Source organism: Gigantopelta aegis, chromosome 4 (genome assembly GCF_016097555.1).
Source record: "Gigantopelta aegis isolate Gae_Host chromosome 4, Gae_host_genome, whole genome shotgun sequence".
Lineage (NCBI taxonomy): Eukaryota > Metazoa > Mollusca > Gastropoda > Neomphalida > Peltospiridae > Gigantopelta > Gigantopelta aegis.
In genome coordinates this window covers 21186768-21212283 of record NC_054702.1, presented here as the reverse complement: position 1 = coordinate 21212283, position 25516 = coordinate 21186768, and the positions used below count along the sequence as shown (strand labels likewise).

Here is a 25516-nt window from a genome sequence, read left to right as displayed (position 1 = left end):
AGATGTTTCCGACTAATAAAATATTTCTACAATTAAACTTACATATTAAATATATTTTCTCGTTTAGAATATTTTTAGTGTCTGTATATTCAATGTGTTTCTGGTCGTCTTAATATTTGTCAAAAGCTCAGACTGGATTTTGTCTTTAATAATTTCGTACGTAAGAAAAAAAAATATTTTAGGAAATAAAATGAAATTTAAGCTAATACAAATATTAGAACGATCAGAAACACGTTTAATATACAGCCACTAATATTTTATGCAGAAAAATATATTTGATATGTAATTACAATCGTAAAAAAGTCTTTGTTAGTCGATAACATCTTAAAAATTGCAGCAAACTCAGGAATGTCCCTTTAATATCTAGGTATGTAATAGTCAAATCCGACATACATACAATATATAGGTATTCATACATCAATAGGGGGCGGGATGTAGCAAAGTGGTAAAGTGCTCGCTCGATGCGCGGTCGGTCTGGGATCGATCCCTGTCGGTGGGCCCATAGGGCTATTTCTCGTTCCAGCCAGTGCACCACGACTGGCATATCAAAGGCCGTGGTATGTACTAACCTGTCTGTGGGATAGTACATAAAAAAGATCCCTTGCTGCTAATGGAAAACAGTAACCCATGAAGTGACTACAGCGGGTTTCCTCACTCAATATCTGTGTGGTCCGACGTCATATAACCGTAAATAAAATGTGTGTTGTTAAATAAAACATTTTCTTCCTTCATACATCAATAGATACTAGCCAGTGCCAGGTTTGTCCACTGTTTCATGCGTCGTTAAATAAAACATTTCCTTCCTTCATACATCAATAGATACTAGCCAGTGCCAGGTTTGTCCACTGTTTCATGCGTCGTTAAATAAAACATTTCCTTCCTTCATACATCAATAGATACTAGCCAGTGCCAGGTTTGTCCACTGTTTCATGCGTCGTTAAATAAAACATTTCCTTCCTTCATACATCAATAGCCCCTGCGTGTGCTGTAACCTCACCGTGGTGCAGGGGTGTAACATTCTCTTTGAGAATGGCCAATACAGCACAAAATTGAAGTTTTGAGTAAAATTCAGTATCCGTAAAATTCTGTGATATTTGTGTTTTTGCACAGTTCTTTACACTGTTCTTTACACTGTTTTTGTTTAAACCTTGAATTTTTATATTGATGTTGATCATCACTTTATTTATTTGCATTACTATAGTTTGACACCCAATAGCCGATGTATTTTTCGTGCTGGGGTGTCGTTAAGCATTCATTCATTCATTCATTCATTCATTCATACATCAATAGATACTAGCCAGTGCCAGGTTTGTCCACTGTTTCATGCACATAAGCGGAATAATATCTATGTATGTAATAGACGGTGTCATAGGTTCGAGACCCAGCAACGGCATGAGACAATTTGTGGGGCCAAATAGCATTTAATTATCCCCATGCGCCGGTGCGTTAATATATATGTATGTAATAGTCAACTGCGACATACATACAATATATAGATATTCATACATCAATACATACATACAGTCATGTATTTACATACCACATTTTATTCTACATTTTAATTTGTAATTTTGGCACGGCTCTTTACACTGTTTTTCGCAAACTCGTTATTTTTTATATTTATACCGGCGTGTTTGTGCTAGTGTGTCATTAAATATTCATTCTTTCATTTACATACATTTTACATACATGTAATTACACTTCACACACGCACGCACGTACACACATACATGAAATACGTGATGTTCAGTTTCTATTTCTGCTTAATACAAAAATAGAAACAGAATCAGATATGACATAAACGAGATAGATGGCGGAAAGTCGTAGCTAACTGATGACCGTGAAACTGGAGAAATATAAAAGCCAATAATTATAGGTGATAAGTACACGAACGTTTCTCCACGCGTAACCATGGCAACTCTTTGTACATAATCAATATATTTCCGGACATAGCTTAATCATGCTTTGAGAGTACATAAAAGTTAGTTAGTTCCAAACTTTTACTGAAAAGTATAGATTTATGTGAGGTTTTTTGTAAAATAGCATCGCTACCAATTACAAACATGCGAGATTTATCAAACTGAGTCATGTATGTGTGTATGTTTTCTAAGACAAAATGTTTAGCAAGTTGGTAAATGTGCTTAAATAAATGAACTCGCAAAAAATGTAATCAGACAGGATTTAATTCATACATCATTTATCAGTATAAGTAACGGAATTTTCAATACAAAATCAAAAGGGTAATTATCAAATCATTGAATATAAGTTGTAAACAGGATTAATATTGCGACGTGTTTTATTTTCGCGAATACGCATCTTAGCGTATGTTCACGACGTTTACATTTCGCGAATGACCATTGGCATCTGTAAAAACATAATGCGTGTGAAAATAATGCGAGCGTATAAATTTCGCACTTTGAGGTTGGGCGCGAACGACCCGAAATTAATACACATGTGATATTTCCCGAGTTTACAGTACTTGTATTTCAAAGTACAATATAGTAGTGCCAGTCTTATACACTTTTTTGTATTAATGTGTGCATGCATGCGTGCGCGCGTATGTGTGTGTATGAATAGATACGTTACGTCTAATATATGTACTTAAGATATATTCGATTGGCCTACCTGTACTTAAGATATAATCGATTGGCCTACCATTGTCTTCTACCACAGTCCGGCCTTTCTTTTTCTCACGGCTCAAGAGAAAGAGAGAGAGAGAGAGAGAGAGAGAGAGAGAGAGAGAGAGAGAGAGAGAGAGAGAGAGAGAGAGAGAGAGAGAGAGAAAGAACATATTTTTATTTACTACAAACATAACAATGACGTATGACGTAGGTCAGTGGTACAATACTCGCGTGATGCGCGATCGATCCTGGATCGATCCCCGTCGGTGGGTCCAATGCACTATTGCTCGTTCCATCCAGTGTTCCACAACTGGTGTAACAAAGGCCGTGGTATGTACTATCCTGTCTGTGGAATGGTGCATATAAAATATCCTTTGCTGCCAATCGAAAAGAGTACCCGGTAGTCCATAAAGTCGGGACAGTAGTTTCCTCTCTCAATGTCTGTGTGGTCCTTAACCATATATCTGACGTCATATAACCGTAAATACAATGTGTTGAGTGCGTTGTTACATAAACCATTTCCTTCCTTCCTATTTTACTGTAACTCTGACAACTGTATATTGCTCCCTTCAGTGCGATCCTGGGACGAGTCTTGATGCGTTGTATCACCACATCTACACTCCTCCCACCAAAATCATGGTCATAGGGGGATCCTGCTCGCCAGTGTCAGAGGCAACCGCACAGGTGTCTCACAGGTGGAATCTAGTTCAGGTAAGACGCCAGTTTGTCTGTGTGGGGCTTCTGTGCTTATATTGCGGGACAGTACGAAAAGGTGTCTAGCTGAAAATATCCCTCCCACCAAGATCATGGTCATAGGGGGATCCTGCTTGCCAGTGTCAAAGGCAACCGCACAGGTGTCTCACAGGTGGAATCTAGTTCAGGTAAGGGTTTGTCTGTGTGGGACTTCTGTGCTCGTATTGCGGGACAGTACGAAAACGTGTCTAGCTGAAAATATCCCACATTATTGTATCTTTATTATTTTTCACTTGCTCCTTGTTATTTTAGACAAAGTACGACACTAGTATGTTTGATTTTCAGTACTGATACCCGTTTGTCCGCTTCCATCCGTCCGTGGGGGTTGGGGGGTTATGGTGGTGTAAACATGCATAAACGTACGTATAGAGAGGCAGATAAATACACACACATGCGTACGTACATGCATAGATTTATAGATACATCAATACATACATACATACATACACACATACATACATGCATGTATGCATACATGCATAGATACTTATAGGCCCCATGCCCCACGCCCATGCCCATGGTTTGCTTAAAGGGACATTCCCGAGTTTGCTGCTTTGTAAGATATTTCCGACTAATAAAATATTTCTACGATTAAACTTACATATTAAATTTATTCACGTGTTTAGAATATCAGTGTCTGTATATTCAATGTGTTTCTGGTCGTCTTAATATTTGTAATATTTCTGGGTGCAGAAGCTAGGAGTATGTTCATGGGAAGTCGAACCTTAGCTATGTTTGTTAAACTCATTACTTCCTAGCATCTGTCGCGTAATATTATACAAGGCAATTAACTGCTAAGCCCTTCCTCTGAAACTGATGTTTAACTGAATAAAGATGATTGCACGTAACTGTTTTACTTTGTTGTATTTTTAAAGCGACATTCCTGAGTTTGCTGCATTATAAGATATTTCCGACTAATAAAATATTTCTACGATTAAACTTACATATTAAATATATTTTCTTGTTTTGAATATCAGTGTCTGTATATACAATGTGTTTCTGTTCTTAATATTTGTAAGAAGCCCAAACTGGATTTTGTCTTCAAATAATTTCGAACGTACGAAAAAATATATTTTAGGAAATAAAATGAAATTTAACGTAGTACAACTATCAGAACGACCAGAAACACGTTTAATATACAGCCACTAATATTTTATATGATATGTAATTACAATCGTTAAAAAGTCTCTGTTAGTTGATAACATCTTAAAAAATTGCAGCAAACTCAGGAATGTCCCTTTAAAGAACATTCTTTTTAAGAATAACTCAATAGCCGAGAGCGTATCGTGGTAAGTCTGCTAGGTTCGAGTTTCAGCAACGACATGAGACACTTTGTGAGGCCAGAAAGGATTTAATTATCCCCTGCGCCAGTGCATTAATATCTATATATGTAATAGTCAAACCTGACACATATATAATATATATAGATAGTCATACATCAATACATACATATATAGACACACGCACGAACGTACGCATGCATACACGCATCCATTCATCCATCTATCCATACATACATGCATACAATATAGAGATAGATAGATAGATAGATATATAGATAGATAGATAGAAACAGTCGGATAATATATAGCATTTAAAACAACTTAAGACAAATTAATCATAATTTGTAATACACATTTCTGTCACAGATTTCCCCCGTGTCGGTGTCGCCCGCCCTGTCAAACAGGTTCCGATTCAAGCGCTTCTTTCGCCTCAACTCGCCTGATAACGACGTCAATCCGGCGAGGATTGAGATCTTCAAGCAGTTCGGCTGGACGAAAATCGCAACGCTTCACCAAGCCTTAGAGCTCTTCTCAGAGGTATATTTACCTTTGGTACCCACGCTGAGTTCCTTGTGTGTGCGTGCGTGAGTGTGTGTTTTGGAGTATTTTACAACACTGAATGGTCTCTGTACGACTACCAGTATTTTATGGATTAAAGGCGCAGACCCTAGTTTCAGTTCGTAAAAATGGACACTAAGTTTAGGTAATCTACAAACCTGCAACACATATTTGGATATGATTATAACAGAGATGTTTAATCAGGGAAATACCGTCAAAAATAACTAAAGCTTGTCTCATTAATTATTACTTCTTAGACGAACGTGCGTATTTAAAAACTAGGGTATGTCGCTTTAAATATTTTGGCTTTATGGGGTGGAGGGTTGTTTGTTTTATTTGTTTTTGTTAGTTTTATTTGTTTCTTTCTGGGTTTTTTGCTGTTGTATTCTTGTTTATTATTATTATTATTATTATTATTATTATTATTGTTGTTATTATTGTATTTTTTATGTGTCGAATATTTCTTCTCTTTTTTTCCATAGCCGACCTACAACTTATTTAGCATAATGAAGAACGCTTCAATGACAGTCTTTAGGTCAGAAATCATAACAAATGGATTGTCTCATCAGGTTCAGCAGCTGAAGGTACGATGATATCGAAGCTAACTTAGTCGAGTAAAACAATGGGGTCCTCGTGCATGTTCCCATCACGACATATTGTCTCAATAGGTCCGTTTGGCAGCCATCCTGGAAGCGATGTTGGATTTCGGACTTGTGTACCCCCTCCACACACACACACACACACACACACACACACACACACACACCGGACCTCGTGAAGGTCTGAAATTTCGTCATCCCTGGTGATATAGACGTGGAAGAAGTGGCCGTTATCCTCGTGGACAAATATTTATATGAAAATAGAAACTGTACGCTTTGTAATAGCAATATTGTTGGAGATGAATTTCATTATCTATTTATATGCAAAACATTTAGACAAGAAAGATTAATATATCTTAACAAATACTATGTAAATAGACCAAATATATACAAATTCCAGCAACTCTTCAGCTCAAAACGTATTAGTGTTCTTAAAAAATTGTGTAAGTTTATATCAATTATTAACAAACAATTTTGTGCTTCTTGACTTAGTGTAATTTTAACTGTTTTTAATATTTAGCTGCTCATCTGTTTGTATCGTGGTATATATGTTTCTGAAATCATCTTGACAATTTGTATGTTTATTATTATTTATGTTCCTCTGATGCCACCGAATGGGGGCCATGAGAGTGAATAAAGTTCTGTTCTGTTCTATAATCGGTTGGGCCCAGATTTCCTGAGCGAGCTGTGTTCACTTCCCCCACTATAACCTATACTTGAAGTGCTTCCAGCAGTATAATGTTTGCTAACTTGAACCTGTGTTGGGAAGCAGCGGAGAGGAAAAAACTTGCCCCAGAGTTGTGGAACCTTCAACTCAGCTACTGGCGTTAAGCCCTCCTAAAAATCATCCATCAACTATGTGGCCCCTATCGATGGTCCTCTCACCGAGTATTCGGTCATCAAAAAAAGAAAGAAATGGTTTATTTAACGATGCACTCAACACATTTTATTTACGGTTATATGGTGTCAGACATATGGTGAAAGACCATAGATATATTGAGAGGAAACCCGCTGTCGCCACTTCATGGGCTACTCTTTTCGATTAGCAGCAAGGGATCTTTTATATGCACCATGCCACAGACAGGGTAGTACATGCCACGGCCTTTTATATACCAGTCGTGGTGCACTGGCTGGAACGAGAAATAGCGCAATGGGGCCACCGACGGGGATCGATCTCACACCGACCGCGCATCGAGCGAGCGCTGTACCACTGGGCTACGTCCCGCCCCTAAAACATAACATTTCGGTCATCAAAGAGCTGCTGAAGAGATCCGATGATGCCACCATGGAGACGACTAGTATGTCTTTGACACCGTGTTTGGTGCCTGCATAAAAGATATCCGTGTTACAGCACGCGCAGGGGATACCCGTCTCACTTGGAAAGCCCCTGCGCGTGCTGTAACCTCACCGTGGTGCAGGGGCGTAACATTCTCTTTGAGAATGGCCAATACAGCACAAAATTGAAATTTTGAGTAAAAGTCAGTATCTATCTGTGATATTTGTGTTTTTTAACGGTTCTTTACACTGTGTTTTTGTTTAAATCTTGAATTTTTATATTGATGTTGATCATCACTTTATTTGTTTGCATTACCATAGTTTGACACCCAATAGCCGATGTATTTTTCGTGCTTGGGTGTCGTTAAACATTCATTCATTCATTCATTCATTCATTCACTTGGAAATACCCAGACGTGTATATGGTCACCCCATGGCTATTCCACACCGTATTGTGACAGGCCACAAATGCAGAGTAATCTAAAATCCGCATTGAAGCTGAACACGTACTCAGTTGTTGCCTTGGTACTGTGTTGAGAGTTACGGCACATGGTAATGGCCAGCACTATTTCAAAACAGTCATTGAAGCCATGGAGCATTTGGTATTTGAGATATCCATTGAGAAGGAGAAAAAAATAGTTTTTGTTTAACAACACCACTAGAGCACATTGATTTATTGATCATCGGCTATTGGATATCAAACATTTGGTAATTCTAACATATAGTCTTAGAGAGGAAATCCACAACAGTTTTCGGTTAGTGTCAAGAGATCTTTTAAATATGTACCATCCCACAGACAGGATAGGGAGAAGAAAGTTGAGGTTACCAACAGCGACACCCTGCTCAATCTCGTGCAGACTGGTAGTCAAGAGACCCTCACCTTGCGTTGCAGGACCCCTCCACGCTCACCATCCTCGAGATATATGTGGCCTTCGAAGAAAAGCCCCTGCGCGTGCTGTAACCTCACCGTGGTGCAGGGGTGTAATATTCTCTTTGAGAATGGCCAATACAGCACAAATTGAAGTTTAGAGTAAAATTCGGTGTCCGTAAAATTCTGTGATATTTGTATTTGTATTTTTGGCACAGTTCTTTACACTGTTTTTGTTTAAACCTTGAATTTTTATATTCATGTTGATCATCACTTTATTTGCATTACCATAGTTTGACACCCAATAGCCGATGTATTTTTCGTGCTGGGGTGTCGTTAAACATTCATTCATTCATTCATTCATTCGAAGAAAAGATGCACACAGGCCGCCTCTGTAAGATTGCCACACTTTGGCAGTATCATGCAGATGACTGACGTTATTCAGATTGAATGTGTCACGACAGGATTTGTGGGCATTTGCCTCAGTTGTAACTATAAATGACAAAATATGAATACGTGATCAGGTCCGTATTTATGCACATTAGAGTCCAATGGGTACTTGGCAAAATAATGCTTGATTTCATGAATCTTATCTTAGTGCCTCATCTATAATAGGACGATAGCCACTTCCGGGAAAATTCTTGACTGGTGAGTTCATCCTTCTTGTACTTTCACAAAGAAGGAAGGAAGCGAGAAATAGTTCCACAAAGAGGTCCTGCAGTCTGTTATGGAGATAATTATTGGTAATTTGTGTAACTGATAGCTGCCACTTAGCTGTTCGTGAATAAGATTACATTACTTTCGAAACTGAAAAGGAAGCATACGTTTTCTTTATTATTACATGATTATTTCATTTTCGTTGCAGGATAATGAAGCGAGAATCATAGTTGGAAGCTTTTTTGAAGATATTGCACAGAAAGTATTTTGTGAGGTACACATGTCATGCTATTAAGTAGTTTTACAATTTCGTGTGTCTCTTGTTTTTGGTTAATCAAATAACCGTCGAAACAGATCAATAATAGTTTGCATGATCACAATGAGTGCACAGTATGCCTCGTATGCAGATTATTGTATTATTAGGCAGCTGTTTTGTTCATCTCAGGAAATCCAAAGTATTTTTTATAAATATTGCCTTTGGTATCGTTGTTTTGGTGCTCTTGGTAATGAATAGTACCAGTAACAGCAACAACACCCGTAAGAGTGGCAGTAGTGGTTATGGTTGAGGTAGTAATAGTAGCACCAGTAGTGTTTGTGGTGGTACTAGTAGTAGTAATAGTACTTGTGGTGATGTTGCAATAGTGGTTGTGGTGGTAGTAGTAGTGGTGGAGGTAGCAGTAGTGGTTGAGGTAATAGTAGTAGCAGTAGTGGTTGTGGTGGTAGTAGTAGTAGTGGTAGATATAGTAGTTGTGATGTTGGTAGTAGTAACAATAGGGTTGTGGTGGCAGTAGTAGTAGTGGTGGAGGTAGCAGTAGTGGTACTAGTAACAACAACAGCAATAACAGTGTTAAAATCACTAATATTACCAAAAATAACAAATTTGTTAATTTCGCTACCATCCCCGTCAGAACAATTAGTTGAAAAGTTAAATAAGCGATTTTTCAAATTCATTTGGCAAAATAAACCTGACAAAATTAAAAGAGATGTTATAATTCAGGACCATAAAAACGGGGGGTTAAAAATGATTAAATTATCTACGTTTATAACATCATTAAAGTCAACGTGGATAAGAAGGTTATTTTTAAACAACACAAAACTGGCATGTCTCTTCTCGTCTGTTACAGGTATATCGACCAAAGAACTAATTATATATGGTGATCATTTTATTAATTTAAAAAAAAAAAATATGACTAACCCTTTTTGGGAAGATGTTCTAGATAGCTGGCGAAACATCCAGTGTAAACAACCAATAGAAAATGAAAACGATATAGCTGGTATAAACATTTGGTTTAACAGTAAAATATTAATAAATAAGAAGCCTATTTTTTATAAAAAATATGCAGAAAATGGAGTTTGTTTCATTAGTGACTTAGTTAATACTGATGGAGGATTTCTAAATCTATGCGATTTTATTGCAAAATTTAATATAAAAACAAATTTTCTAGAGTATGCTTCTTTAATTAATGCAGTGAAATGTTTCTTAGGAATATATGGAAAACATAATGATGAAATAAACGAGTCAATTATAAACGAAAAACCAGTCTACCCCCACAAGCTAAAACAACTTCTTAAAGACAAAACGGGATGTAGAGAAATATATAAATTGTTATGCTACACAAAAACCATTCCAAAGTCTCAATTAAAATATAAAAATAAAGGTTTTTGTTATTCACCAGCAGAATGGAATATATTTTACAATATACCATTTAAATGCGTTAGAGATACAACTTTACGTTGGTTTCAATATAAAATTCTACACAGATTTCTCGCTACTAACACATTTCTATATACAATACATTATATTAATTCAAATAAATGTACTTTTTGTAATCGTATGCCAGAGACAATTGAACATTTATTTTATGAGTGTTGCTATGTTAAAGAATTTTGGAAAGATATTACAAACTGGATATTCAATACTATAGAAGAGTGCATAATTATAGATAAACATATTGCCATTTTGGGTCTGCTTAAAAAAACAAATACATATGCAATAAATTGGTTAATTATTAACATAAAATATTATATTTATTCCATGAAAATACAAAAACAAAAATTAAACTTCTCTGCCTTAAAAACTATAATTAAAGAAAAGTTGGAAACTGAAAAATGTATCTTATATAAAAATGGTAATTATGAAGATTTCAAGACAATATGGGAGCAGTGGTATAATTTATTTCAAACATCATAAAAATTTATTAAATCTATCAAATATTGAGATATATTTATTTCTAAAATACCTTCTTCCCACTTTATACTCCTTCACACATCTTTTTATAATACTTTCTTGTATCAATACTAATTCCGTACATAACATCTCCTTTTTCTTCTTTTTTTCCTTCTTGGACCCAGAAAATAATAATTTTAAAAAAAAAATATCAACAACAACAATATACATGGATTTTATCTATTCGTGTGTATATATTTTGCCATTTATATGTATGTATATAAAACTGTGTATATCATATGAAATTTAAAAAATATTATGAGACAGTGAGCTCAGGGCACCCCAACCCTGACACTGCCTTTTTATATTCTGGGGACAATAAAATAAAAAAAATTAAATTAAAAAAATAACAGTGGATGTAGTGGTAGTAGTAATGGCAGTGATAGTAGTTGTAGTGATGTTGGTAATAGTAGCAATAGTATGAGTTGTAGTAGAAGTAGAGGTATTAGCAGTAGCAGTAGCTGCAGCGCAATCATAAACAGCAGTAATAATTGTAGTAGTGATGGCAGTAGTAGCAGTGGTGGTAGTAGTAGTAGTAGCAGTAGTTGTAGTGGTGGTGGTGGTGGTGGTGGTGGTGGTGGTGGTAGTAGTAGTAGTAGTAGTAGTAGTAGTAGTAGTAGTAGTAGTAGTAGTAGTAGTAGTAGTAGTAGTAGTAGTAGTAGTAGTAGTAGTAGTAGTAGTAGTAGTAGTAGTAGCAGCAGCAGCAGCAGCAGCAGCAGCAGCAGCAACAACAACAACAGAAAGAAAACGTCTTACATCCATTATATTCAAAATTCCTTGTCAACTTTATTTTACAGGCTTACAAAATAGGATTTTATGGACCTAAAATCGTGTGGATTTTGATCGGATGGTACTCTGTAGACTGGTGGCGGAATGTTCCCTCGACACTGGGCTGTACCCCCGAGCAGCTTCTGGTCGCCTTTGACGGATACTTCAGTGTGGGTCGGGTCTGGTTCAATCCTAAGAACGACCTGGCCATATCCGGGTACACTCCGACAGATATCCAGTCAATGTACTACAATATAACTGGGAAGAAGCACGAGCCGGTGTATGGACTGCGCCAAGGGCTGATCGGGTATGACTCGGTGTGGACGGCAACACTGGCCATAAACAAAACCATTGGAGATCTCGAAGAAAGAGGTTTGCGTTGAAGTGTTTTTGTCAATTAGTTCCGTTTGTCTTGATTATAGAAGAGGCGGGACGTAGCCCAGTGGTACAGTGCATGTCTGATGCTATATCTTTGTATATCAAAGGCTATGGTATGTGCTCTCCTGTCTGTGGGGTGGTGTATATAACCGATATCTTGCTTCTAATTGAAAAATATAGCGGGTTTCCTCGTGAAGACTGTATGTCGGAATTACCAAACGTTTGACATCCTGTAGCTGATGATTAATAAATCGGTATGATCTAGTTGTGTCGTTAAACAAAACAAACGTTTTGATGTGGAAAGAATAGAAAAAGTGTTTTGGAGATAAAACAAATATTATATTTGTATGTTCAATTTGTAAAACCAATAGACAGTATATAAAATAATAATGAAAATATGAGAAAATAGAAATTTATATATAAGCAATGAAATAAACTTTTTTAATTTAAAAAAAAAAAATGTTAAATACATTATTACACTTTGACTTAGTCCTTTTTATATGACAAAACGCCACAATCATGTGACGTAAATGAAAGAATGAATTGATGTTTAATGAAGGAAGGAAATGTTTTATTTAACGACGCACTCAACACATTTTATTTCTGGTTATATGGCGTCGGACATATGGTTACGGACCACATAGATATTGAGAGAGGAAATCCGCTGTCGCCACTTCATGGGCTACTCTTTTCGATTAGCAGCAAGGGGTCTTTTATATACACCATCCCACAGACAGGATAACACATACCACGGCCTTTGACATACCAGTTGTGGAGCACTGGCTGGAGCGAGAAATAACCCAATGGGCCCACCGACGGGGATCGATCCCAGATCGACCGCGCATCAAGCGAACGCTTTATCACTGGGCTACGTCCCGCCCCTGATGTTTAATGATACCCTAGCACTAAAATACCTATCGGCTACTGGTTGTCTAATAATGTAACAGAAGACAAAGTCATGATCTACGATATCTAATATATATATATATATATATATATATATATATATATATATATATATATATATATATATATAACTATGAGATAAATCCTGACATTGGAGAGTTTTGTTTTTGCCATTCGGTAGTAGACTACTTGACAGAATTCCGCTGTCGGTATAGAACATGCAAACCGCCGGTTATGTACAATCCATTTGAAGGTCATACATTCCTGAGACAAACTGACACATTTGCAATGCCGTAATTTATTTATTTACTTAAAAGTTTGTTTTGTTTAACAAAAGGACCAAGTCAGGAATGATAGAAAACATCAATTCAGATTTATTTACTGCAGCAGATAAGCAGCCAAAATAACACAGCTGAGTTTAAATACTTTAAACTGCCTGTAAACAGTGTCAATCTCCATTCCAAATGTCAGGCCTAAATAGTTAATTATTTGTCATAAAGGTAATCTTCCATTTACTTTTTATTATTATTTTAGATGTGCAAAGTGATAAACAAACGTTCCTTCGCGCTTTTTATACTTTTCATGTGACGTCATCTAACCAATCGCGTTAGCTAATTTACGTAAATCACGGGCCCTGATCGGATCTATTTCACAAAGAAAATGCTATGTAATCTTATAAATAACGTGGGGCAGGTTCTACTATTATACAGTATTCATGTGCACTTTACTGCCCCAAAATCAAGTAAGTATTAGGTGTACAATTTATAAGACAAACATCGAGTCGGCCGTTCGACGTGCTTCGAACATTTAGGTTTATTGCTACTTGTTTTCTTAGTTTTCATACAGTTAATACGATGGGGCAAACTCTGCCCCAAACGAAATTAGTGGGGCACAGCAATATTTAATATTATACAACAATTCGTTTTACGATATGACGTAAAACAATGCCCCATTATTTTGTGGTAAAGTATCCAAAAGCCGTGCTATAATAAATAGACTATCATGTCCTATAAAAATCACATTACACATTATCATTTTACACGATTTTAAAGTTAACAAATTAATTTATTTTTAACACGTGTTGTATTTTCGTCCCCTGTGGCAATAACACCGGTGAAATCAATATGGCGGACATCGATGAATTCGTCTGAGAATACGCACATAAATAGGAATAGTTTAAACTCCAAAATAACATTAACTAAGTGAAACAACATAATTCTAAGCTATTTAGAGTACAGTGAAATCAGTACCAACATGTACAGAGTAACAAATTCATCGAAATATCGTCTTATTAAGTAAAATAAATTTACTTTCAGATAAAGTGTCAAAATCAGCTGTTTGCCATTAACGTGTTAATCACGTGATTTCGTATATTACTATAAATACTCATAATAATTAAAGGGCACACTAGTAGGGTCCAAAATAAGAAACTTCCGCTAACTTTGCTTGAACATAACTTGATGAAAACAAACCGGGGGAATAATTGTTATATATGCGTTTAAAGAGTGTTCCATGATGCATCGTTTGGTGCAAAAATCATGGCCATAGGTTAACAGAAACTGGGAGAAATTTTGACCAAGTGTGGTAGGGGTTTAAAAAAACAAAAACCCACTTAATAACGGGTATGACCACCTCTTGAACTGACCACTGCAGTGCATCGCAGGCGCATAGAATTGACTAAAGTGTTGATTTCTGCCTGTGGAATATTGTTCCATTCCTGAATGAGCGCTTGACGAAGTTCGTTGACGTTAGCGGGTGGGTTGAGACGACGCCTCGACTATTCCAGACATGCTCGATGGGGTTGAGATCAGGACTTTTAGCGGGCCAGTCATCAATGAAATCAATGTTATTTGTCCTAATTATCATACTGAAAAATCGAGATGTTGGCATTGTTATCGAACAGAGGAATGACGTGATGAGTGAGAATGTCATCGCGGTAACGTTGAGCATTTAAACTGCCATTAATGACGACTAGTGGTGAACGATAACCATGGGCAATGGCTGCCCAGACCATGACACAACCCCCAACCCTGAAACGATCTCGTTCAAGAACACAACAGTTAGCATAGCGTTCATTTCTCCTATGGTAGACGCGCACCCTGCCATCACCACGTTGTAAAGAAAATCTGGATTCATCCGAAAAAAGAACGGTATTCCAGCGTCGCCGTATCCAACGAGTGTGTACACGTGCCCAATTAAGACGATTTAGACGATGACGTTGCGTTAAAACGCATCCGACGTAAGGACGTCGTGCATGTAAACCGTTCTCCCGCAGACGATTACGAACAGTTTGCCCACTAATTCAGTTATTATGAAGCCCAGGTGTGTTAGCAGCAGTAGCAGTGGCAGTTTGGAATCGATTGCGCAAATGCGTGTTCATGATATAGCGGTCTTGACCACGCGTTGTAACACGCGGACGTCCACGACGTGGCAAGTCGTTGGTGCTTCCTATCGTTCGAAATCTTACGCGAAGATTTCGTATCGCTCGACTAGAACTCCCAACATGCCTTGCAACGTCTTCTGTCGACATGCCAGCATCAAGCATGCCAATCGCCCGTTCGCGTAAATTATTGGGTATTCTTGGCATACTAAAAATGCTACAATGTAAAAAACGTTAATTTTTTTACAAATTTTGAAGCGTTTTCGTTCACTTGACAACAATGTCAGTAGGACAAGTAAAACAAATTGATCGAATACTACACGGGACATGTCGAACCATGCATGTACGTGCAAACTGAATTTCACGTTGTCGACGATTAAGAGTGCAAAAATAATCGATAACATTCATGAATCCTGATAATACAGCTCAACGCTAATACTACCTATATAATTTCATTACACAATGAATTCTTTAACACAACAAATACTATATCTACAAATCGGAAGTTTCTTTTTTTTGTTCAGTATATATATATATATATATATATATATATATATATATACACACACACACACTTTTAAGTTGAATTTTATTTACTCTCATATCATGATTAAGCTATGTTTGGGAATATATTGATTATGTCAAAGAGTTGCCATGGTTACGCGAAGAGAAACGTTCAAGTTCGTGTACTTATTACCTATAATTTTTGGCTTTTATAGTTCTTCAGTTTCACGGTCACCAGTTAGCTACGACATTCCGCTATCTACCTACTTTATGTTATATCTGATTCTGTTTCTATTTTTGTATTAAGCAGAAATAGAAACTGGACATCACGTATTTCATGTGTGTGTGTATGTGTGTGTGTGTGTGTGTGTGTGTGTGTTACATGATCGAGATATTGATACCCCCTCAATAACATAGCTATAGTTTTGTTTGTAGTTATCTTTGTTGGGGTCCCTTTTTTACATCTTTATTCATTCGTTTTATACAGACCTTTACTTTGTTGTAATTTTGCAGGTGGCAGTCAAACTATTGACGATTTTACCTACTGGGATGACTCTATAGGACAAATGCTGTTTGACAACATGAAGAAAACAGACTTTTATGCAACAAAGGGAAGAATCACATTCAATGAAAAGGGCGATCCAATCACAATCTTCCAAATTGAGAGATTTCAAAGTAATTCAAATTGAGAGATTTCAAAGTAATTCAAATTAAGAGATTTCAAAGTAATTCAAATTGAAGCTGTTGCGAAGCACACGGTTTATTAAACCCAACAATATATCTTGTTATTAAATATTGAAATTTAAAGGGACATTCCTGAGACGATTGTAATTACATATCAAATATATTTTTCTGCATAAAATATTAGTGGCTGTATATTAAACGTGTTTCTGATCGTTCTAATATTTTTACTAGGTCAAATTTAATTTTATTTCCTAAAATATGTTGTTGTTTTTTCGTACGTAAGAAATTACTGTAAGACAAAATCCAGTTTGGGCTTCTTACAAATATTAAGACGACCAGAAACACATTAACTATACAGACACTGATATTCTACACCAGAAAATATATTTAATATGTAAGTTTAATCGTAGAAATATTTTATTATCAGAAACATCTTACAATGCAGCAAACGCAGGAATGTCCCTTTAAAAAACCCCATATTACCTGCAATGTTAAGTCGGTTATAAGATAGATGAAACACTTGGTCACTTTTTTAAGTTAAGAAATTGTATTTTTCTATATTTAAGAGTTGTTGTAATTGTTGAAAATGTCTTATTATTCATACTAATATGCTCATATTTTAATTTTCAAGATGGAAAGAAAGAGGTTGTGGGTCTGTATGATCCAAATCTGCAAACGGATATTAAAATACAATGGCTTACAAATACCACACCAATTTTATGGAAAGGTAAATGTTTAATATGTTTTTATACATAAATTATATGTATGTATGTATGTATGTATGTATGTATGTATGAACATGTATGTATGTATGAACATGTATGTATGTACATTGTGTGTATGTGCGTGAGTGCGCGCGTGCGCGCGCGTGCGTGCGTGTGTGTGTGTGTGTGTGTGTGTGTGTGTGTGTGTGTGTGTGTGTGTGTGAACTGAACTGAACTGAACTGAATGCATAATGTAGAAAACTGCATATTTTCCAATAAAAAGTTTTATATACAAAAAAATGTAATTCACTAAAGTTTCTATAGATGGCAACATTATCAATATAGGACTAATAAATAATAAAATAACTGTTTTTATAATATAAAAAGTCAAGTTAGCAAAATTAAATCCACTAATCCATCTCTTATTAATCTATAATCCATCCATTCAACTTATCTTTATTTATATAATTCTATTTAGCTGCCCATCTATTTATAGTGGACAGGTAGCGAGTTTAATATCCTATTTATTACCCATAATCGATCTTAATTTATATTACTAAACTCGTTTGGGTGACGTTCGTGTAAGGTTGTAGTTCGCCAATCGATGACGCCATCGTGTGACGTCGAAGTGTTACGTCCCACTTGGCGTTCTAGTGGGACGTATCACTTTGATATGTGCCAAGATAGTTTAACCATATGGGTAATAAAATACGTATTTGCCCTTGCAGGTGGGAGAATTCCCAAAGACTCGGTGACAGTGATTCCTCGAACGGAGACCTTGTCGCCTGCCATCTACATATCCATGTCGTGTTTAGCCGGTCTAGGGGCTATAGTCACGTGTGGATTTTTGGCTTTCAACATTGTTTTCAGAAAAATCAAGTGAGAAGAAAATAAAAATATTTTATTTCACAATGTACAATACATTTCCATGTATTCATACGGCGTCACACAGATAATAACAGATAATAAAATCCATGAACTACTCTTTTGTTCAATTAGCAGCAAGGAAGCTTTTATATGCACCATCCCACTTACATGATAGTACATACCACGGCATTTGTTACGCCATTTGTGAAGCATTGTCTGGGCTGTTAAATAGCCCAGTGAAACCCATCAACGGGGTATCGATCCTAGGTAACTCGCGGAAAGATCAAGCGCAATACACCCAATGGTTATTAATAATCGGTGGCGCTAACCAATACTATCCTGAACATTGCAGGGTTACAATTATAGTTGTTTCTTGAGTTGCTAGAATTTTTCCTTTGATGTCAATAAACGAGTTCCAAATTATAGGGCGAAGTCACTTATCTCTCAAACTTTACCAGGACGAAGTATTTAACAGGAGGAAAGAAAGGAAATGTTTTATTTAATGACACACTCAACACATTTTATCCACGGTTATATGGCGTCAGACATATGGTTAAGGACCACACATATATTGAGAGAGGAAACCCGCTGTCGCCACTTCATGGGCTACTCCTTTCGATTAGCAGCAAGGGATCTTTTATATGCAACATCCCACAGACAAGATAGTACATACCACGGCCTTTGTTACACCAGTTGTGGAGCACTGACTGGAATGAGAAATAGACCAATGGGTCTACCGACGGGGATCGATCCTAGACCGACCGCGCATCAAGCGAACGCTTTACCACTGGGCTACGTCCCGCCCCTTAACAGGAGGAAGACATAATTTAAAATATAATAATAATTTTTAAAATACGCAAATAGAAGTTATATTAACCCAATTTTATTTTTATAACTCCGACATCTTTATTTGTATGTTGAATTTATCCAGTATTAGAAAGTCCACAGGTTTGAAACTTGTCTCCGACAAATAACGTGTCTGGACTAGACCACCCCATTGCTAAGCCTGTCGCATGACTTTGTGACATCAGTGTCGCTTCGGACTCTCAGATTCTTAACACCTATAATATGTGGGATGCTCTTCACGTTATTCACCTTTCATCTGCGACTGTATTCAATGCAAGCGGTCACTCATTTTACAAGGCGACATCATCAATTTCGCATTACTGTCATCTCCCGCTCGCTTGAACCCTGGATCATAAAGTATATGGTATAAACAGAACCCCGTGGGCAGTGTTGTTAATGGGAATTAAATATATTCTTTAGATCCATGTCCTAGCATGTGCCAAATTAGCGTGGGCTTTCGTCTATGGCTGGAAAATTTGTGAGGACGCGTTACCACGGTGGTTTGGGGAGGGGATGCAAATGACCATCATTTCCGTTGCGTTCCCCCTCTCCAGTTGTTTGGTATAATATAAATCTTTACTTGTTCATCAAAACGAAACGAACCACTTCCTAAAATTCATGGTGAGGCACATTTACCGTATTTCCGTTTACCATAATATCTATTTGACAAGTTAAACAGGAAGAATTTTTGTGTTGAGTTCTTTGGTTTCTTTGTTGATTTTTATTTTGTTTAAATTCCTGTTTCTTAACATATATCATTTTAAAAATTATCATATTTATTTATTTATTTTAGTTCATGTGTAGGCTTTAAATATAGTAGCAATGGAATACGTTGGAATCTGGAGTGCTCATCTCTGCTTAGAATGATGGAAGTGGGGATGGGGATTCTATCAAACGTTGATCATTGAATATTATATTTATGTTTTGTATGTTATAAAGTAATTGAGATGTATGTTTTCAAGGATAGAAGGCCAAGACAAATCATTCCCGCGGACCTCCATTAACCCCACACAATATAAAAACTGACAGAAGTATTTGCCTAATTTACAGAATAGTGAAGAGATCTTCTCCTAATCTGAACAACTTGACTCTAGCTGGTTGTCTTCTTTTGTTCTGTACTGTCTTCTTGGAGACTGCAGAGGACCAGTCTGTTGTGACTGTGTGTAAGGTTGGTAGGTTTTATTAATAATATAATGCGTTGTGTTGGAAGAACATTACTTTTAAAGCGTGTGTGTTGCACCATTGGTAATACCTCAGTTGATTTCAAAAGAATCCACCGCTTTAAAGGTGTGTTGTTACTTTTTAAGTTGTAACAGCACAAAATAATCTGTCATTGGGAAAAGTGTTATGTATCTTTTTGAAGTTTTTACAGAAAATGGTAATTTACCATTCGAAAAGATTTTTCTGCTACCTTTTAAGTTTTTACCAAACATAAAAATCTACCATTCTAAAAGAGTGTTTCGTTATTTTTTTAACTGTTTACAACACACAGTAATCTACCATTCAAAAGAGTGTTTAGGTACTTTTTAACCTTTTTACAAAACACAACAATCTACCATTCGAAAAGAGTGTTTTGTTCCTTTTGCAGTTTATAATTTGTTAAAGTTTTTACAGCAGATAGCAATCTCCCATTTGGAAAAGTGTGTTGTTACTTTTTTAAAGTTCTAATAGCAAATAAAGTATCTCACTCTGTACGCAGTTTATATACTTCAGTTTAAAACAATGTAAATACAATTACTAATTCAAGTCTCTTCTTGGTTTAATTTAATGAATTCCACTATATTATATTTGATTTCGTCTTCATTGATGTATGTCCTAACGAGATATAATAATGCTAATAATTTGACATATACTTTTCAGTCGAAAATTGTTCTCTTGACAGTGGGTTTTAGCTTGGCCTTTGGAGCCCTGTTTGCAAAAACATGGCGTGTATATTTAATATTCACACACGGAACAAAACAGAGAAAGGTGAGGAACATATAGGAATATTTAGACGGTGAACATTATCCTGTCTTGGTCAAAGAAATGTGATGGAATCCTTTTGTATTTTTACACAGTTCTTTACACTGTTTTTATTTAACTCTTGAATTTCTATCTTGATGATGTTCATCACAAGTTACTGTTTACATTTACCAGTTTGACACCCAGTGTCAGGATTATTGTATTACTCGAGAACGAAGGTAATACATGAATCCTGACACGAGTTTCATCAAATCAGTACGATTCACACGTGACTGTAATAATTTCTTTATTATCCACATTAACCAAAATATTATTTTAAAACGCTTCAAACATAACTAAAACAAGTCCATGAAATGACGTTATTTTCAGAAATGACGTAATTTTCATAAGCGTGTACCGTGAAAGTCGCATTAAGTTATGACGTCGCTTCACAAAATCACGTTATTCGTTGTGCACGTGAAATCATTATGACACACGTGGGTCATACTGGTTATATTTCCATGAATATCTAGAACTATGTGGATACTAATAATAATTATGATTATCATCATCATCATTACACCTTGTCGGTTCTCTGGGTTTTGTTACAGGTTGTCAAGGATTTCAAGCTGATATCTACAGTGTTTTCTCTCGTGGCTGTTAACGTTGTCGTCATTGGAATCTGGTTTGTGGTGGATCCTCAATCACTGGTCCTTGTTCACCTTCCGTCACAGGTAACCCCACAGTATTTGAAAACACGTAATTTATATTGAGACCTTGTCAAAGTCAAAGAAAAGCTATCATTAATTGTTATAACCCAATGATGCTAACATTTTCATTGGTTGGCAGGACTCATATCATAGACATTCTTGTGTTTTAACTATGGGTTGTAATGCTGTTTGTTGATTTTGAGGGGTTTTTTATTGTGTGTGTTTTGGGGGGTTTTAGTTTTGGGATGCGTTGGGGTTGTGTGGGTTTTTTGTTGTTTTATTTATTTTTTAGTATTATAATTTTTTGATTTGGGACAGAATGATGAAAATTATAAATATTTCACATCTTTGAAATCAAAACATAGTAGTGTGACATTCTATATTTAGGCAATGGTATTAAAATATGATGCATGTTTTTGTGTTTTTAAAGGTAAATCACGAAGAAGATATCGAAATAAAGAGGAAGATTGAGAAGTGCGAGTCTCCAAATCAGATATACTTCGTCACATCTCTACTTGCCTTGCAAGGGATTCTCTTACTGTTTGGGACATTTCTCGCCATACAAACCAGAAAGGTACATATATGTCTACAACAAACGGTTACAAATGGTCTACAACAAACGGTTACATAAATATCGTATTTTCCAACGCTATCTTTACGGCATGGATTAAAATAATACATTGTAAACTGTTGTGGTACACTTCTGACGTCACTATAGTTGTTATAGTAGCTGTAATCGTGCAGTTATCGTAGCTATGGTACTGACATCATTCAACGTCACTGTCGTCACTAGTACTGTAATTGACATCGATGAATGTTACAAACATCGATCATTGTGAAGCTATTAAAATTATGTTTAACGTTTGTTATAAATCACGGTTTGTGGATAATAAATACGAAATGTATAAAACTCGTTTCATAAATTCCGTATGACACTCCCACTCATGCAATAATATATACTCTTCAAAAAAGTAGTGGAACTCTAATCAGAATTTACATATGCCAAAATTGTAAGGTATATTAGCTGTGGGGAATGGTTATATCATAATAGTTAATTAATTGGGCAAAAATTACAACCGGTAGTTCAGTATTACAGTAGGTTTTATGACCACCAAAGATCTTGAAGGACGATTGGGGTCAGAAGTGAAATTTGAAAGTTAACGTTTTTTTATCAGTAAATCACAAATTCAAACAATAAAAATGACTAAAACCAAAACAATAGCAACTGTATGATCAACAGAATGAAAACGATTGACAGAAATAATGTTCCACAGTGATTAATGGACCTTCCTGGGAAAATGTCAAAATCGAGAATGACACCCCACGCACGTGTACGGGACAACTGCGTGATGCATGTGCAAACTATAGAATGTGTTTCGGTGTGTTGATAAACAGATCTGAACGTTCTTTACTAGGATGCCTGTGGTCAAAACGAATGTTCGATCTAATAGTTGATATTAACATTAATATTTTAGGTTCCCCTACTTTTTTTAAAGAGTATATATGAAGTTCATTCAAAATTGTAAAATGTGCTTATGGATCATAGTAGAGAATACATTAATGCCTATCGACAGCTAAGCACCCATAAAAATCGATTTGTTGTTGGGTGTCAAAGATGTATAAAAGGAGAGAAATATTAATGTTAACAAGACCATCTATTCTAAATGCTTAAAGTCACAATTCCTAGTTTCATCCCATAAAAATTAACAACACGTTTAGTTAATGTACAAACCTGTTAAAGGTACGACAGAGTGAAACAACAATCTGTGACGTTGAAACGGTGAAATACCCTTAAAAACAGACTAAAACTCGACTCCATAACAGTTACGTCTTAGACGCAAGTGCGCTTTTAATTTTTTTTTTTTTTTTTTTTGATGCATTTTGATATATTGAAAGAACCAGGATAACCAAACACACTTCGGATTTACGAAAACGGAAAATCTAAACAATAAAATCTAGTAAAATATGATTTCAAAAACGGCTCTAATAGTGAAAAATATGCCTTAGTGCTTACAAACTAGGGTCTATCACATGAAATAGTAAAAATATTCTAGGGACTGCAGCTTTAAAAACATGTAATATTTTCATCTCAGGTGAATGTGGAAGGTCTGAACGACTCGAGAATGATTGGCTTGTGCATCTACAACGTCGTGGTTCTCAGCTTCCTCGGAGTCACCATAGAGTTCGCGCTCAAACACGACGTCAACCTCCACTACGGCATGACGACGGTGATCACCATACTCGCCACTACCATCACACAGTGCCTCATCTTCGTGCCTAAGGTACGACGTCACAATCGCGCATCAAATTACTTTTAGGGGCGGATCGAGGCTGTTGTAAATGGGGTCCAAGAATTAAAAAAAAGGCATATCTGAGTTTCCTGAAATAAATGAGTCAATCTGTCGAAGGGAATGAGACTTGTACCGATAATGGGGGAGGGGGGGGGGGGGGGTTGCTCTCTCATAATTTTGCTTTTAAATAAAGATTTTCAAAGATGCGTTTTTATCATAATTTAGTGCTGTTTTGCTACTTGTGTGATTAATATGTGTGAATTTAAAAAGGGCACTTAGCCAAGTAGTAAAGCACTCGCTTGATGCGCGTTCAGTTTTGGATCAATCCCTGTCGGTGGGCCAGTTGGACTATTTCTCGTCCCACTAATTGAAAAATGTAGCGGGTTTCCTCTCTAAGACTGTACATCAAAATGACCAAAATGTTTGACATCCAATAGCCAATGATTAGTAAATAAATGTGCTCTAGTTGTTTCGTTAAATAAAACAAACTTTAACTTCAAAACCGAAATATAGTACTATATATGTTTCTTTTGTTTGGTTTTAGATAACCGCTTACTGGAACGACAGAAACAAAACGGGACAGGACACGTCTTTGAGAACGGAAGGGACAGTGTCTCAAGCTTTATCAATGAATCCCATACGCAACGATCTAAATGACTCAGTTCTACCATCGTGAATTCTGCGTCATATTCTACTCAACTCGAAGTGTCATATGTACCCAGATCAGACAACTTAAACTTGTGGATTGCTTAGTAGAGCTCACACTGGAAAGAAAGAACTTTACTTTAGCCAATTTTCAGATATTCCTTGAAAATTACCAAACATTTTAAACAAAATTTTATTAGCCAAATTCTAAATATTGAAGACACTTTGTATTAAAATTAGTGGTTGGCTAATTTGGCAGTGGGGAAGGTGAGTCCTGGCTTGGACTGTACGAATACCACAAAGCCTGTTCGAATTCATTAGTTGATGAATATTCTACATGGTCATGCCTAGCTTAAAATAAGTGAGCTGGCAGCATAAAAAGAATCAATGCGCAATAATGGAGGATCTTCTTCATATTAAAAAAAGGATCTTCTTAATCTAAAAAGGCACTTCTTAACCTAAATATTGGCACTAATTAACCAGAAAAAGGCACTTCATAATCTAAAACGACACTTCTTAATCTAAAAATTGGCACTTATTAACCAGAAAAAAAGGCACTTCTTAATCTAAAAAGGCACTTCTTAATCTAAAAAGGCACTTCTTGACCTAAACATTGGCACTTATTAACCAGAAAAGGGCACTTCTTAATCTAAAAAGGCACTTCTTAACCTGAAAAGTGGCACTTATTAACCAATAGAAAATGACACGTTTTCGTATTTTTCTGGGATTGTGACTGTCCCCAACTATCTACGACCCTACTCTACAGTTTGTGTTGAACTTGGATGCCTATTAAAAGTGTCCAAACCATACCGACAGTTCGAGCGGAAATCATGTGACAAATATATTCTAGACAATAACGTTGATTTGAACTTGAATGGTATCATAAATATCATATTTCTGACATATGGATGTATAACTAGTGGGCGTTCAATGATTTGAAATGAGATTGTGTAGTACATATAACTGTATTAGAGGTCTGTCGTATAATATATATATAAGGAAAGGACTATTCTAACAACACCTCAGCACATTTTTAGCTAGGGCTATTTAT

At 36.2% G+C, this 25516-nt stretch overlaps 1 protein-coding gene across 1 annotated transcript; it reads left to right on the top strand.

The window, feature by feature from the left end:
* Window positions 1–2816: 2816 nt before the first annotated feature.
* On the top strand, window positions 2817–23854 carry LOC121369743 (gamma-aminobutyric acid type B receptor subunit 1-like). The gene is made up of 14 exons (XM_041494801.1): window positions 2817–2828; window positions 3195–3332; window positions 5024–5194; window positions 5698–5799; window positions 8823–8888; window positions 11639–11981; window positions 16291–16452; window positions 17093–17188; window positions 17894–18044; window positions 19929–20046; window positions 20739–20846; window positions 21431–21553; window positions 21960–22103; window positions 23623–23854. The coding sequence occupies exons 1-14, from the start codon at window positions 2817–2819 to the stop codon at window positions 23845–23847; spliced, it is 1959 nt and encodes a 652-aa protein (XP_041350735.1). The 3' UTR covers window positions 23848–23854.
* Window positions 23855–25516: the final 1662 nt, after the last annotated feature.